Source organism: Delphinapterus leucas, chromosome 4 (genome assembly GCF_059928025.1).
Source record: "Delphinapterus leucas isolate spDelLeu-1000000601 "Yukka" chromosome 4, BTC_Dleu_Yukka2, whole genome shotgun sequence".
NCBI classification, from domain to species: Eukaryota; Metazoa; Chordata; class Mammalia; order Artiodactyla; family Monodontidae; genus Delphinapterus; species Delphinapterus leucas.
The window spans coordinates 106,094,331-106,113,653 of record NC_143132.1 but is presented as its reverse complement, the minus strand read 5'-3'; the positions used below and the strand labels follow the sequence as shown (position 1 = coordinate 106,113,653).

Genomic DNA, 19,323 nt, shown 5'->3' with positions numbered 1-19,323 from the left:
GCAGTCGTGATATGATACAAAGGGAGAGAGACAAAGTCAAAAAGCAGAAAGAAAAGCAGTCACAGGGAATCAGTTTCTTAGAAATAGCTGTTGCCATGCTACAAAGGGTTTTAAAAATAGGAAGTATTATTTTAAACTGAATTCTAAAAGGATCAGGAAAGATATTTATTTAATTCTTTAAAATAATATATAATATATTAGCCTAAAATGCTAATATTTATGGACTAAAGATGTGCTGATACTTAAACTTGTGATAGCAAAAGTAGGTGGTTATAATGATGTTAAAAAACACCAAGATATTAAAATAGAGTTTAGAACCATATGAATAGTTTTTATTTATATGTTACCACACACTTTTTCATTTTACAAAAAATTTAGGAAACTGAAATTATTTGTACCTTACCTTTTAATATATAAACAACTGTATTATTAAATCTAATTTTAACCTCAATGTCATGTCTAGAAGTATTAGTAAAATAATATGTTTTGCATGGAATTATTTTAGAATTTCTGACAGGCCTAATGTACAAATAACTGATGCATATAAAAAGCCCTAATGCCTTCTTTTTGTGGGAGAATCTCTTGGTTCAGCTGTCAAAGAAAAAAAAAGCCACAATTTCTGACAGGGGAATGGTAAGTAAACATTTCTGTGGCACAATTGTGTAGCCATTACAAATAAATGATGGTTTGGGTTTGTCGTTTCTTCCATTTTCTGTTTGTTTTAAGCTTCTAAACTTTCATTAAGTTAGCCAAGCTTCTTTCCCTTTCTCCCCGCCTATCTTGGTTCCACAGAGGGGAGAGAATTTCTCCTTCATCTGCCTAGCTTCCATATAAAGCTACTTCGTAAGTTCGAAATCTAAACCTTCTGCCTAAGTTCTGTTAAAAGGTAGTTTAAGTAGTGAGGTTCCATATCTGGGGCTAGGAATGAAGGAAATGAAGAAAGGGAGAGGGCAGTCATTTTGAAAGAACAGAGAGGTAGTCTGTAGCATTTTCACAAGGATTTTGAGTACTCTGTGGGTCATTTAATAGTCCATACTGTATCCAACCAACTAGTTAGGGCTGGACAAAGATGGTGGCATTTCTACAACTAAGGATGACTGAGGAAAAGGAAATTCCAAGTAGGGGGTTCTACATGAGGAAAGCAGGGGGAGAGATATGCAAGACGTGGTTGAGAAATAGTGCGAGGCCATGTATTGTTGAAATGTTGGATATGAAGACAGAAATGGTTGAAAAATAAGGATAGAAGAGTAAGGTTGAAAGGTACTGATGGCATTGAAAATTAAGGTGATAAATTTATGCTTAACTCTGGAAGCAGTGGAGAGTCACTGATGAATTATTTAAACAACAACTTAGTCTTGCTTTGTGAAGGTAATGTTAGCAGCTGTATATAGGATGAGGAAGGTAAGTGGAAAGGATACAGGTATAGTAGCCTAGATCGGGGGTCAGCCTTTTTTATAACGGACCAGATAAATATTTAGGCTTTGTGGGCCATAAGATCTCTACCACAACTATACAACCCTTCTGCTTGCAGCCATAAACAATGTATAAACAAATAAGGCTGGCTATGTATTTGCATAGTATATGAGCTACGTCATTTCGTAGGTACTAGTATTGGGTTGTGAATATGAGTTTCTTAAACAGACCTTGAGAGGGTTGTAACCTTAGGTTCAGAGTCACCTCTTTAACTTACTCATCTATAAAATGACATCTTTCTCAGTTTTTAATAAAGAAAGTAGCTATAAATAACTTTTTTTGCAAACCCCTTAAGCTGTTTAGAGAAAATGTTTGACTAAAACTTCTAATATGAATTTGCTATTGGGAATAGAGTATGTGTTGTTGGTTTAATTCTCTTCTGTTCTGGCCTTTACTTAAACTAACTTGGTACTAAGTTCTAGAGGCAAGATAAATCTACTTTTGAGCTATTTGTAATATTTCTAGCTTAGACCTTGATCCTAAGAGACAGAATTATAGTAACTGTTAAAATGAAATGTAGCCAGAAATATGATAAGCTGTTGATAGGTGTCTCTGTCATACTGAGATTACATTTACTTTAAAGGAAATGGCACAGTACCTATACTGTGAATATGTTTAATATTTTTATAGTTACTCATCTGAAAAAGCTTGATTAAAATGAACTTTTTAGATGGCACTCACAGTCTTTAAGATCGTTAATGGTAGCATCCAAAAGACTAAAGAAAATTTAGTTTTGACTTTATCAGTCTTTTCTGGCAATTAAAAATTACTAGATTTATCTCTCCCCCCCCAATGAAACTTAATAAGCAGATGAATCTCAAGTTATGAGGCAGTATAGAGTTGCTAAGAACATAGATTTTGTGATCTGGATTAAAATTCAAGTTCTGCCACCTTATCATTTTTGTAACTTATGGTAATTTATTCTTCATCTAAGAGATAGCATTAAGAATGCCTGTCTTGTCAGGATTGTTATGAGAATTTTGTTAAATAAGATGTATGTAAAGTATTTAGCACAGGGTCTGGAACATTATAAGCATAAAATAAATAACAACTATTAGATTTTTTCAAAAAAGTTAATTTTTTTTAGATCGTTTATGCTGTTTTTCAGGAATGTCTTTCATGTTGCTGGGAAAGATATGGCACATAGAAATTATCACATATATATATATATTTGGAGCTCATGTGATCACTTTAAGAATTGCCATTTTATTATCAAACAGGTTGGTTAAAAACTTATTAATTATGTGCAGATTACATGGTTCATTTTTACTACTTGTTATAATTTCCACAATACCATTATCATTCTCTCAAACATCGAGCTATTTAAGTTAGGTAAATTCTTCCTAACAGATAGAATTCCTTGAAATTAGTACTTCAAAATTATTTTATATATGACAATTATAAGGATTCTAAAATTTACTAGGAAGTTTATTTCAAAAATATACCTACTGAGCATTGACTGTTTTCCAGATACTATCCTAGGTGCTAATGACACAGAGATGTAAGACAGTTGTTGCCTTCAAAAAGCTGATAACCTTCAAAGAAGGAAAGATAGGAAATAAAATGAGTAATTATACTGAAGATGTGCTGATACATGTGTGCCTAGGACATTACAGGAGCATAGAGCAGAGAACTGTAATCATGAAAGCAGTCAGGGAGAAAATAAGCTGAAACTGATGAGATTTTTAGGAGGTGTTGCCTCTTGGGCTGAACTTTGAAAGAACATAGTTTAGCTAGGAAAAGGCAGTAAAAGTTGTCCAGACAAAGGGAACCGATAGGTTTTTTGTATAGATAATGCATTTTTATGAACGTGCATTAGAAAAAGGGCTATGTGACTCTGGACCAGTAACTTTTCCCCACAAGGCTGTTGTCAGTATTAAAAGAAATAATAGCCTTACGATTCCAGTAAAGATGGAATAACAGGTTAGATTTACCCTCCCATCTCAAACAACTAAAAAAATTGGACAAAGTCTTTGAAAAAACAGCTCTCAAGACAGTGGACATCAAACATGAAAGACAGTGATTCCTGAGAGATGGGAAAAATGAGGTGAGCCATTCAGTTGCTCCAGCTTAAGGCCTAGAGAACTTGTCCTGTCATGCCACAGGGAGGGAGAACCCAGGTAGCACCTGGTGGTCTCCTTGAGTTGAGAAGATGGAGCTGTGATATCAGGGAGGCGAAAGCCTCTGGAATTCACAGGGCAGGTTACCAGAGAAGAGTGAGCTACAGAAAATCTGCAGAGGACCCCTTGAGTATTAAGCAGACTACTCATCAGTACTTGCATGTGAAGAAACTATCCAAGGCTTGGGGCAGAACCACCTGAAGTGACTCGAGGAAATCGCACCTCCCACTCACGCAGAGCTGGGCATAGTGCTGTTCCCAGCAACCAGTATGGAAAGCCTCCTAATTCATGGTGCTTCCAATCAAGTACTAAAAATGTCTTATCTCAGTAGTGGGGAAAAATTAACTACAGACTTAAAGTTGTTCTGGTTCTGCCTAACAAAGTCAGAACTGAAAGGATCAAACTGCTTCCAAGTAATTTAACTGTGTCCCAGAACAAAAACTAAGATAATTTATAGGAATACAAAAATATCTAACACACAACAAAATAAAATTCTCAATGTCTGACATTCTGTCAAAAATTACCATGTATTCATGAAACCAAGTCAGTATAACATGTATTAGGAAAATCAGTCAGTTGAAACTGACTCAGAATTGATACAATAAGAAAATTAGTAGATAAGGACATTAATAGAATTATCATAACTATCTTTCATATGGTCAGAGAGCTGCTAGATTGACTGAATGTATTTAGTAGAAACATGAAAACTATAAAAAATAAAAATTCTAGACATAAAAACTACATGACTGAGATGAAAATTACACTGGATGAGGTTAATGGAGATGACACACTGCAGGATATGGATTAGTGAACTAAAAGACGTAGCAAAAGAAGCTATCCAAAATAAAACTGGAGCGAGAAAGACTAAAAAACAAAAGCAGAAAAAAAAGAGCATTTCTGAGCTGTGGCACAACTTCAGGCAGCCAAGTACACAACATTCATGTCACTGGAGTCCTGAAGGGAAAGGTGAGAAAAGGGGGCAACAGAAAAATATACTTGAAGACATAATGACTAAAATGTTTCCAAACTTGATAAAAACTATAAAATAGCAGTTCCAAGAAGCTCTACAAGCCCCAAGCGCAGGAAATGTGAATAAAACTACACCAAGGCATATCACAATCAAATTGCTTAGAGCCAGTTATGAGAAGAAAATCTTAAAAGCAAATAGAGTAAAGATATCATTGTTATTATGTATGAGGGAATAAAGATAACCATGGAAGCAGATTCGTCATCAGAGACAATGCAAACTACAAGACAATAAAGCAACATCTTTAAAATAACGGAAGAAAAATACTATACACCTAGAATTCTGTACCCTGGGAGAATATCTTTCAAAAATGAAGGCCAAATGAAAATTTTTTTAAAAGACCCTCAAAAATGGAAAGAATTTATCACCAAACATCCTGCAGTACAAGAAATATCAAAGGAACCCATTTCAGCACTAGAAAATGATACCACTTAAAAGCTTTTGCACAGCAAAAGAAACCATAAACAAGACAAAAAGACAACCCTCAGAATGGGAGAAAATATTTGCAAATGAAGCAACAAAGGATTAATCTCCAAAATATACAAATAGCTCATGGAGCTCAATATCAAAAAAACAAGCAACCCAATCAAAAAATGGGCAGAAGACCTAAATAGACATCTCTCCAAGGAGGACATACAGATGGCCAAGGGGCACATGAAAGGATGCTCAGCATCACTAATTATTAGAGAAATGCAAATCAAAACTACAATGAGGTATCACCTCACACTGGTCAGAATGGCCATTATCAAAAAATCTAGAAACAATAAATGCTGGAGAGGGTGTGGAGAAAAGGGAACCCTCTTGCACTGTTGGTGGGAATGTAAATTTATACAGCCACTGTGGAGAACAGTATGGAGATTCCTTTAAAAACTAAAAGTAGAGCTACCATATGACCCAGCAATCCCACTACTGGGCACATACCCTGAGAAAACCATAACTCAAAAGGGCACACGTACCCCAATGTTCATTGCAGCACTGTTTACAATAGCCAGGACATGGAAGCAACCTAAATGTCCAACGACAGATGAATGGATAAGGAAGATGTGGTACATATATACAATGGAATATTACTCAGCCATAAAAAGAAACGAAATATGGTCATTTGTAGAGACGTGGATGGCCCTAGAGTCTGTCATACAGAGTGAAGTAAGTCGGAAAGAGAAAAACAAATATTGTATATTAACGCATGTATGTGGAATCTAGAAAAATGGTACAGATGAACCTATTTGCAGAGCAGGAATAGAGACGTAGACGTAGAGAACGGACATGTGGACACAGGTGGGGAGGGGAGGGTGGGACAAACTGGGAGATTAAGATTGACATACATACACTATCATGTGTAAAATAGATAGCTAGTGGGAACATGCTGTAAAGCACAGGAAGCTCAGCTCCATGCTCTGTGATGACCTGGATGGGTGGGATGGGGGCTAGGGGTGGGAAGGAGGTCCAAATGGGAGGGGATATAGGTATACATGTAGCTGATTCACTTCACTGTACAGCAGAAACTAACAAAACATTATAAAGCAATTATACTCCAATAATTAAAAAAAAAGAAAAAAATAAAAAGAGTGAGTCCTCAGGGACTGGGAGCTGCTCTGGTCCTGGAGGAAAGGCTCTGGGTCCAGCAGGGTGAAATGGCCCCTGGAAAGGGTGGTGGGTTGAGTAATGGGACACAGGTCTTTGTGTTCTCAGGGAGGCAGGGAAGGCCCCTGCAAGACTTGGGTTAGCATTTCCTTTTTGCTAGAATACCAGATGGTCAGGGAATGACAAGGAGCCCTTGGGGTCTCCTGACTCAGCTAGGAATGGGAGGGGGGCAGTAAGGAAACATATGGAGCATCACAAGTGGCAGACAGCCAAAACAATATCTCCCACCCCACATGCACTTCTAGAAACTTGCACCTCCCCCATCAAGACATGGAATCTAATTCTCCTTCCCTTGACTTTGGCTTGGGACTCTTGGTAACCAGTGGAGTGCAGTAGAAGTGACACTGTGACTGCTAAGAAGGAGTCATACAAAGCACCACAGCTTGTTGGAACACTCCTTCTGGAAGCCATCAGCTGTCATGGAACAGCCCGAATGCCTAGAAGCCACCATGTTGTAAGGAAGCCCAAATGAGCCCATGCCAAGAGACCACCAAGACCACATGAGGACAAGGAGACAGCTGGCCAAACGCCCAGCTGTGTGCCTCTGCCCAGCTGTGTGCATCTGCCCAGCTGATTCCTTCCCACCTTCCTGACACAAAGAAACCATGAGAAAGAATAACTGATTGTTGTTTTAAGCCAAAAAGAAAATGATACCAGATGGAAAACTGGGTTGATATAATAAAAGATTAGAGAGTACTAGAAATGATAACATCATGGGTAAGTATATCTCTTTAAAAGACGATGTTTAAAACATAGACACAGTATATTGTAGAGTTTATAACAATATGTGACAGCAATGACAATAGTAATACAGAGGCTGGGAAGGGAGAAATGAGAGGATACTATTATAAGGTTTCTATAGTATATAGGAAGTGGTATAATGAAGATAGAGAGTGATAAGTTAAAGAAGTATACTGCAAACTTAGCAACAACCAAAATAACACAAAAGAATTATAGCTAATAAGCCAACAAAGAATATAAAATGGAGTTATAAATATGGTCAATCTAAGAACACGCAGAAAAAGAAGAAAAAGAGCAAAAATCAGATGGGGCAAATAGAAAACAAATAGCAATATGGTAGATTAATTACATTAAGTGTAAATTGGTCTAAACATTCTAATTAAAAGGCAGAATTTTTTCAGATTACATAAAAGCAAAATCCAACTATGTGCTGCCTATTTAAAAAAAAAACATTTCGGATATAAAGGCCAAGAGGTAAAAATGATAGAAAAATATATACCGGGCTAAAACTTAACATTGTTAAGATGTCCCTTCTCCTCAAATGGCTATGTAGATTCAATGCAATCCCATGCTAAAATCTTAGCAGGGAGTTTTTTTTTTTGGTAGAAATTGATAAGCTTATTTTGAAACTGGGGATGCATAAGAGCTAGAGGAGCCAAAACTACTTGAGAAGAAAAAATTTGGAGAAGTTATTCCACCTGATTTCAAGTTAATGTAAAATTGTACTCAAAGAAATAAAGACAGTGTGGTATTAGTATCAAGATTGACAAATCGATCAATGGAACAGCATAGAGTCTAGAAATAGACTCATTTAAAGCAAAAAATAAAAACCACAGATAAACAAAAGGTTTTTCAATGTATATGTTGCACCATATACAGACTTAACAGAATGTATTTCATAGAACTAAATGTAAACAAACCGTAAAACTTCTAGGTATAAACATAGGACAAATCTTTGTGAAGTGGGGTTAGGTAAAGATTTCTCAGATATAACGCCACAAAAGCATGATTCATAAAAGACGAAATTGATAAATTGGACTTCATCAATATTAGGAAATTCTGCTCTTCAAAAGAAACTCTTAAGACAATGAAAAAACAAGTCACTCGGTGGGGTGGGGAGGCTTTATAAGTATAAATATATAATTCTGTGCATGTATGTGTGTGTGTGTGTGTGTGTGTGTGTATAATTTGCAGACCTCATATATGAAAAATTACTTTCATTATAATTAAGAACTCTGAAAACTCAATAATAAGAAAGCAGTTTAATAAAAAATTGGCAAAAGATTTGACCACCTATTTTACCATCAAATATATATATATATAGATAATAAATAGGCACATGAAAAGATGCTCAACACCAATAATCATTAGGGAAATATAGATTAAAACCACAATAAGGTATACTAAGTCATGACTAGGATGTGGAGCAACTGACACTCCTATACAGTGCTGGTAGGAATATGAAACTACTTTGGAAACAGTTTGGTATTTTCTTAAAAAGTTAAACATATGTTTACCATACAATTCAACCATTCCAATCCTAGATATATACCCAAGAGATCTGAAAGCATATATTTATATAATGACTTTTACCTTAATGTTTATAGTATGTTTTATAATAGCCAAGAAACTAGAAATAGTTTGAATGTTTGTCAACAGGTAAATGCATAAAGAAGTTGTAGTATTTACTTACAATGGAATACTACCCAGCAGTAAAAGGGAATGCATATCGATATATACAACAGCATGGATGAATTTCAAAATAATTATGCTGAGTTTAAAAGCTAGACATAAAAGAGTACATATCATATGATTCCATCTATATAACATAGTAGAAAGTGCAAAGTAATGTATAGTGATAGAAAGCAGATCAGTGGTTGCCTGGGAACTGGGAAGTGGAATGGAGGCACAGAGGGGCATGGAAGAATTAAAGAAGGACGTGGAAAATTTTGGAGTAATGGACATGCTCATTATCTTAACAGTAATGATGCTCATGGCTGTATGAGTATGTCAAAACCTATAAAACTGTACACTTTAAATGGTGTAATTTATTGTGGTTTCATTATACCTTGATAAGCTCTCTGAAAATTTTAAGAAATTATAGAAGTAACACACATGATTGGCATAATGTAAACATTTAGTAAATAGTAGTTTCTTTAAATTATTATTTTTATTATCTTTCTCATTATGCTTTCAGATCTTTGAAATTTGAGACTGTATTGGAGTCATGTCAGCATCATGGCATAGAGTGAAACATTACCTTTGTCTCTCCCCTTCAATATTCAACCAGTAAAACATCCACAACTGAGCAAAGCTGACTCTGCCCAACATACCAGAATGCCAGAGAATTCTGCATTTCTGTACATCTACATATGGGTGGTCTAGAACACATAGGGGAGATAGAACTGAGGAAAGAGTAGAGGAGGTGCCTGCGATTAAGGCCCTCCAGCCTCAGCAGCTGTGCCCACAGGCCCATAGCATTTAGCAGCAGCAAGGGAGGCAGCACACATGACTTTGGCCTCCTGGCCACAGTGGCATCTGTGGCCACAGGTAACTGGGCTGCAGTGGCAGCAGGGCCTGGGACACCATCCCCCTCCCCAGAACTGCAAACCTGACAACACCAGACACAGCAGAGGTGCCCATGCAACCCTGACTTCTCTCCCACCCTCACCCTCTGTGGCAGAGCTTGAGACTCAGGATATCCTGAGTAATTGTTTTATTTTATACAACAGCAGCAGAATACACGTTCTTCTTAGGTACACATGGAACTTTCACAAGGATTGACCATATGGTGGGACACAAAACAAGTCTCAATAAACTTAAGAAGATTGAAATCATATCAAACATCTTTTCTGATCACATCCATGTTGTAGCATATTATAGAATTTCCTTCCTTTTTAAGGCTGAATAATATTTCAGTTATGTTTATACCACATTTTGCTTATCCATTCATTCATCAGTGGACACTTAGGTGTTTCCATTTCAGCTCTTATGAATAATGCTTCTATGAACATGGGTGTACAAATATCTCTTCAAGACCCTGCTTCCAATTCTTTGGGGTATGTACCCAGATGTGGAATTGTTAGATCATATGGTAATTCTGTTTTTTAATTTTTTGAGGAACTGCCTTATTGTTTTCCACAACCCTGTATCATTTTAATTCCCATCAACAGTACATAATGGTTCCAATTTCTCCACATTCTTGCCAACACTTGAGCTGTGTGCAAGCTGCTCTAGGAACAGGTGCACTGTTGCTTGTCACGTGGCTGGGGGTAGGGGATGGGTAGTTGCTACTGTGCTAATAGCTGAAATTGACCAAAATTAACCGCAATTTACCCTCCACATCTTCCCCTGGTAGTTTGCAAGCCTTCAAAAGAATCCAGCGTTCTAAAAGAGTTATGTCAGACAGATTCTGCCAGTGTAATTATTGTCTAGATGGGGAGATGGATTCCTGGTGCTTATTACTCTGCCATGTTCCAGAATCCTCTCTGTATATATTTTTTTGTATAAAAAGAGCATATGATAATATAAAATTGAGAGTACTAGCTGAAAACCATATAATGCAGTCCTAATTTTATTTTGTGAAATGTTGTTTCTAAGCTTGAGTTCTCTCCTTGCTCAGCCAGTCTTTCTTTCAGACTTTATATTTCCCTGTCATCAACAAAGCCAAAAGTGTGGTTGGCAGCTGGAATGGCTGTAGCTTCATCAATTTACAGAATTTCCATAGGGGTGGCCAGTGGTTAGGAAGCTAAATATGAATGGAAGTGAGAAGAGTGAGCAAATAGTTTAAATAGCTCAGTGTGTAAACTGGTTTTTGTAAGGATAGGCTTCTTTTTGCTTCTCTTTTTTTTTTTGTATGGTCATGGCTCAGAGGATTGTGCTGGTTTGGAATGTTAGCTTTGGCAGTATTTTGAGAATCTAGACATGCAGTCAGTCTATTTGTAAGGAACTCAGGGTATTGGACTAAATAAGAGCAAAACCAAAGTTGAAGGAAAAAGTCTAGACACTGAGGTTGGTCACCTCCACAAGTCATCAAGAGACTGACCTTTCTTTTGGTTTCATCTTAGGAGCTTTTGTTTCTTCCTAAGAAACCACTTTCTTCTCTAAAACTAGGGCTTACCAATGGAGTTATGTAGGTATACTTGGCTACCAAGGGGAGGGGAGGGAGCAGGGCAGTTCTGTAGCATCCATGGCAATAGAAAGACTACCAAACTCCTCCTCCCCAAAAAAGGACCCCTATTAATTTAGAAAGTTTAAGCCCTATGTGATATAAAATCTTATAGTAAAAATTCATACTGTACTTACTGTTGTTCTATCAATGTCATTGCTAATATTTATTTTTTAAGGGAACAACATTTATATTCTGTGTAATTCAGTTTTGGTAATATTTTTCTAATTATGCATTACTAATTTTGATTTAAGGAATATTATTATTTTTTAACATCTTTATTGGAGTATAATTGCTTTACAATGGTGTGTTACTTTCTGCTTTATAACAAAGTGAATCAGCTATACATATACATATATCCCCATATCTCCTCCCTCTTGCGTCTCCCTCCCACACTCCCTATCCTACCCCCTAGGTGGTCACAAAGCACCGAGCTGATCTCCCTGTGCTATGTGGCGGCTTCCCACTAGCTATTTTACATTTGGTAGTATATATTAGTCCATGACACTCTCTCACTTTTTCCCAGCTTACCGTTCCCCCTCCCCATGTCCTCAAATCCATTCTCCATATCTGCGTCTTTATTCCTGTCCTGCCCCTAGGTTCTTCAGAACCATTTTTTTTTTTTAGATTCCATATATATGTGTTAGCATATGGTATTTGTTTTTCTCTTTCTGACTTACTTCACTCTGTATGACAGACTCTAGGTCCTCACTACAAAAGCTCAATTTCATTTCTTTTTATGACTGAGTAATATTCCATTGTATATATGTGCCACATCTTCTTTATCCATTCATCTGTCGATGGACACGTAGGTTGCTTCCATGTCCTGGCTATTGTAAATAGAGCTGCAGTGAACATTGTGGTACATGTCTCTTTTTGAATTATGGTTTTCTCAGGGTATATGCCCAGTAGTGGGATTGCTGGGTCATATGGTAGTTCTATTTTTAGTTTTTTAAGGAAACTCAATACTATTCTCCATAGTGCCTGTATCAATGTACATTCCCACCAACAGTGCAAGAGTGTTCCCTTTTCTCCACACCCTCTCCAGCATTTATTGTTTGTAGATTTTTTGATGATGGCCATTCTGACTGGTGTGAGATGATATCTCATTTTACTTTTGATTTGCATTTCTGTAATGATTAATGATGTTGAGCATTCTTTCATGTGCTTGTTGGCAATCTGTATATCTTCTTTGGAGAAGTGTCCATTTAGATCTTCTGCCCATTTTTGGATTGGGTTGTTTGTCTTTTTGTTATTGAGCTGCATGAGCTGCTTGTAAATTTTGGAGATTAATCCTTTGTCAGTTGCTTCATTTGCAAATATTTTCTCCCATTCTGAGGGTTGTCTTTTCATCTTGTTTATGTTTTCCTTTGCTGTGCAAAAGCTTTTAAGTTTCATTAGGTCCCATTTGCTTATTTTTGTTTTTATTTCCATTTCTCTAGGAGGTGGGTCAGAAAGGATCTTGCTGTGATGTATGTCATAGAGTGTTCTGCCTATGTTTTCCTCTAAGAGTTTGATAGTTTCTGGCCTTACATTTAGGTCTTTAATCCATTTTGAGTTTATTTTGTGTGTGGTGTAGGGAGTGTTCTAATTTCATTCTTTTACATGTAGCTGTCCAGTTTTCCCAGCACAATTTATTGAAGACACTGTCTTTTCTCCATTGTATATTCTTGCCTCCTTTATCTAGGATAAGGTGACCATATGTGCGTGGGTTTATCTCTGGGCTTTCTATCATGTTCCATTGATCTATATTTCTGTTTTTGTGCCAGTACCATACTGTCTTGATTACTGTAGCTTTGTAGGGAATCAGGGAGCCTGATTCCTCCAGCTCCGTTTTTCTTTCTCCAGATTGCTTTGGCTATTCAGGGTCTTTTCTGTTTCCATACAAATTGTAAAATTTTTTGTTCTACTTCTGTGAAAAATGCCAGTGGTAGTTTGATAGAGATTGCATTGAATCTATAGATTGCTTTGGGTAGTATAGTCATTTTCACAATGTTGTTTCTTCCAATCCAAGAACATGGTATATCTCTCCATCTGTTTGTATCACCTTTAATTTCTGTCATCAGTGGCTTGTAGTTTTCTGCATACAGGTCTTTTTTTTTTCTCCTTTGGTAGGTTTATTCCTAGGTATTTTATTCTTTTTGTTGCAATGGTAAATGGGAGTGTTTCCTTAATTCCTCTTTCAGATTTTTCATCATTGGTGTATAGGAATTCAAGAGATTTCTGTGCATTAATTTTGTATCTGGCTACTTTACCAAATTCATTGATTAGATCTGATAGTTTTCTGGTAGCATCTTTAGGATTTTCTATGTATAGTATTATGTCATCTGCAAACAGTGACAGCTTTACTTCTTCTTTTCCGATTTGGATTCCTTTTATTTCTTTTTCGTCTCACTGCTGTGACTGAAACTTCCAAAACTATGTTGAATAATAGTGGTGAGGAGCTTCCCTGGTGGCGCAGTGGTTGAGAGTCCGCCTGCCGATGCAGGGGATGCGGGTTCGTGCCCCGGTCCGGGAGGATCCCACATGCCGCGGAGCGGCTGGGCCCGTGAGCCTTTGCCGCTGAGCCTGCGCGTCCGGAGCCTGTGCTCCGCAACGGGAGAGGCCACAACAGTGAGAGGCCCGCGTACCGCAAAATATAAAAAATTTAAAACAAAATAATAGTGGTGAGAGTGGGCAACCTTGTCTTGTTCCTGATCTTAATGGGAATGGTTTCAGTTGTTCGCCATTGAGAACGGTGTTGGCTGTGGGTTTGTCATATATGCCCTATATTATGTTGAGGTAAGTTCCCTCTATGCCTACTTTCTGGAGGATTTTTTAGCATAAATGGATGTTGAATTTCATTGAAAGCTTTTTCTGCATCTGTTGAGATGATCACATGGTTTTTATCCTTCACTTTGTTAGTATGGTGTATCACATTGATTGATTTGCGTATATTGAAGAATCCTTGCATTCCTGGGATAAACCCCACTTGATCATGGTGTAGATACTTTGAATGTGCTGTTGGATTCTGTTTGCTAGTATTTTGTTGACGATTTTTGCATCTATGTTCATCAGTGATATTGGCCTTTTTTTGTAACATCTTTGTCTGGTTTTGGTATCAGGGTGATGGTGGCCTCATAGAATGAGTTTGGGAGTGTTCCTCCTTCTGCTATATTTTGGAAGACTTTGAGAAGGATAGGTGTTAGCTCTTCTCTAAATGTTTGATAGAATTCACCTGTGCAGCCATCTGGTCCTGGGCTTTTGTTTCTTGGAAGATTTTTTTTTTTTTTTTTTTGCGCTACGCGGGCCTCTCACTGTTGTGGCCTCTCCCGTTGCGGAGCACAGGCTCCGGACGCGCAGGCTCAGCGGCCATGGCTCACGGGCCCAGCTGCTCCACGGCATGTGGGATCTTCCCAGACTGGGGCACGAACCTGTGTCCCCCGCATCGGCAGGCAGACTCTCAACCACTGTGACACCAGGGAAGCCCTGTTGGAAGATTTTTAATCACAGTCTCAATTTCAGTGCTTGTGATTGGTCTGTTTATATTTCCTGTTTCTTCCTGGTTCAGTCTCAGAAGGTTGTGCTTTTCTAAGAATCTGTCCATTTCTTCCATGTTGTCCATTTTATTGGCATATAGTTGCTTGTAGTAATCTCTCATGATCCTTTGTATTTCTGCAGTGTCAGTCGTTACTTCTCCTTTTTCATTTCTAATTCTGTTGATTTGAGTCTTCTCCCTTTTTTTCTTGATGAGTCTGGCTAATGGTTTATCAATTTTGTTTATCTTCTCAAAGAACCAGCTTTTAGCTTTATTGATATTTGCTCTTGTTTCCTTTATTTGCTTTTCATTTATTTCTGATCTGATCTTTATGATTTCTTTCCTTCTGCTAACTTTGGGTTTTTTTTGTTCTTTCTCTAATCGCTTTAGGTGTAAGGTTAGGTTGTTTATTTGAGATTTTTTTTCTTTCTTGAGGTAGGATTGTATTGCTATAAACTTCCCTCTTAGAACTGCTTTCGCTGCATCCCGTAGGTTTTGTGTCATCATGTTTTCATTGTCACTTTTTTCTAGGTATTTTTTGATTTCCTCTTTGTTTTCTTCAGTGATCTCTTGGTTATTTAGCAGTGTATTATTTAGCCTCCATGTATTTGTATTTTCTACAGATTTTTTTCCCGTAGGAATATTAGTTTTTAATAGAATACAATTTTTTCTCCAAAAGTTTGCTTCATACAATATAATTGTGACATTGTGTTCTTAAATATGTCCTCATTTATCAGTTCTTATTTTGAGAAATTGCTGTATTCCATGCATTTGTATTTGATGCTAGCTTCCTATTTATTTCATAAAGTATTTTTTTTTCTGGCTTTGAATAACATTAGTACCATTTACCAGTTTTAGATGGAATTCATACCAATCCCTGGAGTCTAATACACTCTAAAATAGCTAAAGCATTAGAAATTTTGGCACTCAGGCCCCAAAGGTTTTTTCAGTCTAAGTCAGCTTAGTATGATGATACCTAACTAAAAATGGATTAGTAGAAAAATGTTCTTTTAACTCTATCTTCTGTTTCTTCTTTCTTCTTAATCTTTTCTTAAAAAGTAACTATAACTGGCAATCAGAATGATGGCAACATAAATCAGGCTGCCTCCTCTCCATTTCCAGCTCCAGCTTATCTACTTTTTCTGAGTCTAGCAGCTACTGATGCAGATAGGCAGGTGGGACCTGGAGGGTTTCAGCCAAGTGACCTGTTGTGATGCTTTCCCTCTCTGGGACAAACTCAAGGCTGAAACACTGTGGAGGAGCACTTGGAAAGAATTTGAACGGCAAGTGACTGAGAGAAAAAGGCTGCAACTGAGAATCCCATATCCATTCAAATTATTCACCAGTTGTGGCGAAAGAAAGATATTTGCAGGTGGGAAAAAAGTGAGAGAACATGTGTATCTGAATACCCTATCCAAGAAAAACGCTTGTGAAATGAATCAAATATTTTTAAGAGCAAAAATACTTATAAAAGACAAATTACTTTTAAAAGTCTGGCAAATCTAACAATGTGTTTGTCCCCATAGTTGGAATTGATCCCTATATTTCACAAATAATTTAGGAAGTTATATTTGTATAGGCAAATGTACTATCTTGGATAGATTTTTTTTTAACAGAATCAAAAATCTATCCGTATGCTTTTATATCTGTGAAATTAATTGCTTTGAATTCATGAATATCCTAGTGATGTAGTTAGAAGAATCCTGAGATTTGGAGTCAGAAGGTCTTAATTTCAGCCTATCATTTACTAGTAAAGGCAAGTTAGGAAACTACTCTTATTCCATGGTTTTCTTTATCTTTGAAACATGAATCCTGTATTATAGATTGTTAGAGGAATTAATAAAATATAAATATGTCTTAACAGGTGTTTTTATCATAATCATCAACCATTAAGACTCTTTAGGGACGGTAATCACCATATTTTTAAGACATAGATTTCAACTGGGGGAGAGAGGGAGCTGCTATGGAGGGGGTTTTGTGGGTTAAGAGACTTTAACAATATTGTTAATATTTTACTGAATATGGGTACTCATCACTTTGTATATTTGTTTTAAATATTTCTTATTTGGTAAAAATAATCTTATGAAATACCTATAACTTTCCCATGAAATAACCAATAAAGTTTCTCACATTTTTCTATCAAATGTCACTGCTTACTAGGATACTCTGAAATGTATACTTCATAATTCTGTGCTTGCTTGAGATCTGCTAGTCAGAACATTATTTCCTTCTTGCCATTCTAGTTATGCTATGTTGCACAAAGTATCAATATCATGTTTCTACTGTGTTTGTTAAGTAGATGGCAGAGATCACAGACTGTCTGTTTTGGGATTGAATCTGGCTCTGAGAAGTACTGTTTGTTCCACACAGTATTTGTCTTTATGGTGACTTAAAGTCTCAGGAAAAAAATCAAGAGGTTTTATAACCCTTGATTTGCATTTCTGCATGACAGCACTGAGTTGGTGCTGCGTACCAGCTGCTTTCTTTAGCTGGGCCATGTGGTCCGCAGTTCTGCACACTCACTATGCTCCCTGATACTGATGTCAAATGTCATTTGCCTTTCATCATTATAAATGTTCGTGTTAATTGCTTGGCAGTTTCCTTTATAACTGTTAGAGAGATCATATTCAGTAGATGTCACAGTCTTCTATTGATATTTTGCTATGATATTTTAATTTGATGTCACATTTTTAATATTGATAACTTTATAAAGCACACTTACGTACATTTTTTTCTACAAACATATGACATAAAATATTCTTTTTGTTTGTCAACTCCTCCTTCTCTCATATCCAATCAGTCCTTTCATGTTACCAATTAAATGTTTCTCAAATCTAGTTCTTCCTGTCCAAACTTAGTGCTACTGCTCCTCCCCAGGCCCTCATCGTCTCTCATCTGGAGTTCTTTAATTGCTCCCTAACTGAGCTCCTTGCCTTCTCTCACATTCTTTGCAGTTCATCCTCAAGTATATTGCTAGAATGATGTGTCAGAGTGCAGATCTCATCTTGTCACCCCACTGTTTCACATTCTTCCAAGTCTCTCCGTCTTATATGGCAGGGGTCAACAGTCTTTTCCTTAAAGATCTACATAGTAAATATTTTAGACTTTGCTGGCCATAAGAGTCCTGCCGCAAATAATTGACTCTGCTGTTGTTGAGTTGAGCACAAAAGCAACCATGGACAATATATAAACCAATGGGCATGGCTATGTTCCCATAAAACTTATTTACAAAACCAGGTTAAGTCATAGTTTGTTAATCCCTCTTCTATGATATAAAAGGCTAGCCCTGTCTTCTTTCCTGTCTCATCTACCACTCTCCTATCCTGTTTCTTACAGTTTATTCAGAAGTACCATTCAAATTCTTAAACTTTTCTGAGCACAACATCTTCTTTCCATATCCAGTTATGTAATTCTTTTCATTCAGGCTGTTTTTTCACAAATAGCAAAACATTGAAATATATCTTGTAAAATGTTAATTCTCAAATGATGGTATCGTATATAAACATGAGATTATTTAGTCACTTACTGACATCTTAAGAAATGTAAAGTCTTAAGTATTAAAAACAGTTTTTTAACAAGTCTTTCATAAAGATCATAACCTTGATACAATCCATCTTATTGTTTGGATACCATCAACATATCCAAAAATCTCAGAATAAGGTCACTGGTAGGAAAGTAGTTTCAACATTATCAACTGTATTGAATCAAAGTTCATTGAGAGAATAATTTTAGGACAGTTAGTAGGAATTGAAAGCAGTAACTCACATTGTGTCCTATCTTTATCACAATTGCTCCTTTCAAATACCGTAAGGAAAGCAGAAAATATTTGGTTTTAGAATATAATTTGCCTGAGGTATTGGACTTTAAGTTGCTATTTAAATTCTAATAGGTCATTTTGCATGTTTCCATATGCAAAGAAACAACAGAGCTTGAGAGTATGTTGTTAAATGTGTGGGTTTTGCCTCCTTATTAAATTATATGTATTTAGGCTGTTGCTGACTGGTACATGTTGGATAACAAATAAAAGCTATTCCAGTAAAAAAAAAAAAAAGAAAAAGGAAGAACTTCATTCTTGAATCATAATAATGAAAAGTGTGATTTGATTACTAGGGTGAGAGAGTAGATTGGTAGAGCTGCTGTGATGGAATTTTGTTAAGATGTGGGTGGATATTAATACTGATTATGACAAAGTTCTCTAAATTTTCTGATACTCACATAATAATGCATTAATTTAAAGCTCTGTTAAAACTACCTTGTAAGTGTCTTTTATGGTTGATTTTTAGCCACCAGCTGAACAGGCCAAAGCAAGACTACAACTGGTTCTTGAAGCTGCTGGTAAGTGTTAATAATTAACTTTATTTAAATGAAAATATGTGAAATAAATCCTAGCATGCTTACAGATGGGTCAAAGAGCAAAACACCTATTTTCATATAGCCTCACAAATTTGTGAGATCTTTGTATGGCCATATTTTACCTCAAATATTTATTGCTATAGTGTGATGTTAAAAGGTCATTCTTTACCTTCTTATTTATAAAACTGCCTTCGATTTTAGTTTTAATTTTGATGAAGTCCAGTTTATTGATTTTTGTCTTTTACGGACTGTGCTTTTAGTGGCATGTTTAAGAAGAATT

At 36.5% G+C, this 19,323-nt stretch overlaps 1 protein-coding gene across 4 annotated transcripts in view; it reads left to right on the top strand.

The window, feature by feature from the left end:
- RSRC1 (arginine and serine rich coiled-coil 1) overlaps positions 1-19,323 on the top strand; it is a 466,849-nt gene that overhangs the window by 256,288 nt on the left and 191,238 nt on the right. For all 4 annotated transcript variants that reach the window (XR_016392917.1, XM_089910045.1, XM_089910044.1 and 1 more), the window contains one exon: positions 18,974-19,025. Coding sequence is in view for 3 of the 4 variants with exons in the window: in XM_089910045.1 (XP_089766171.1) it covers positions 18,974-19,025 (52 nt within the window). In the remaining variant the exon portion in view is untranslated. The remainder of the gene's footprint in view (positions 1-18,973; positions 19,026-19,323) is intronic.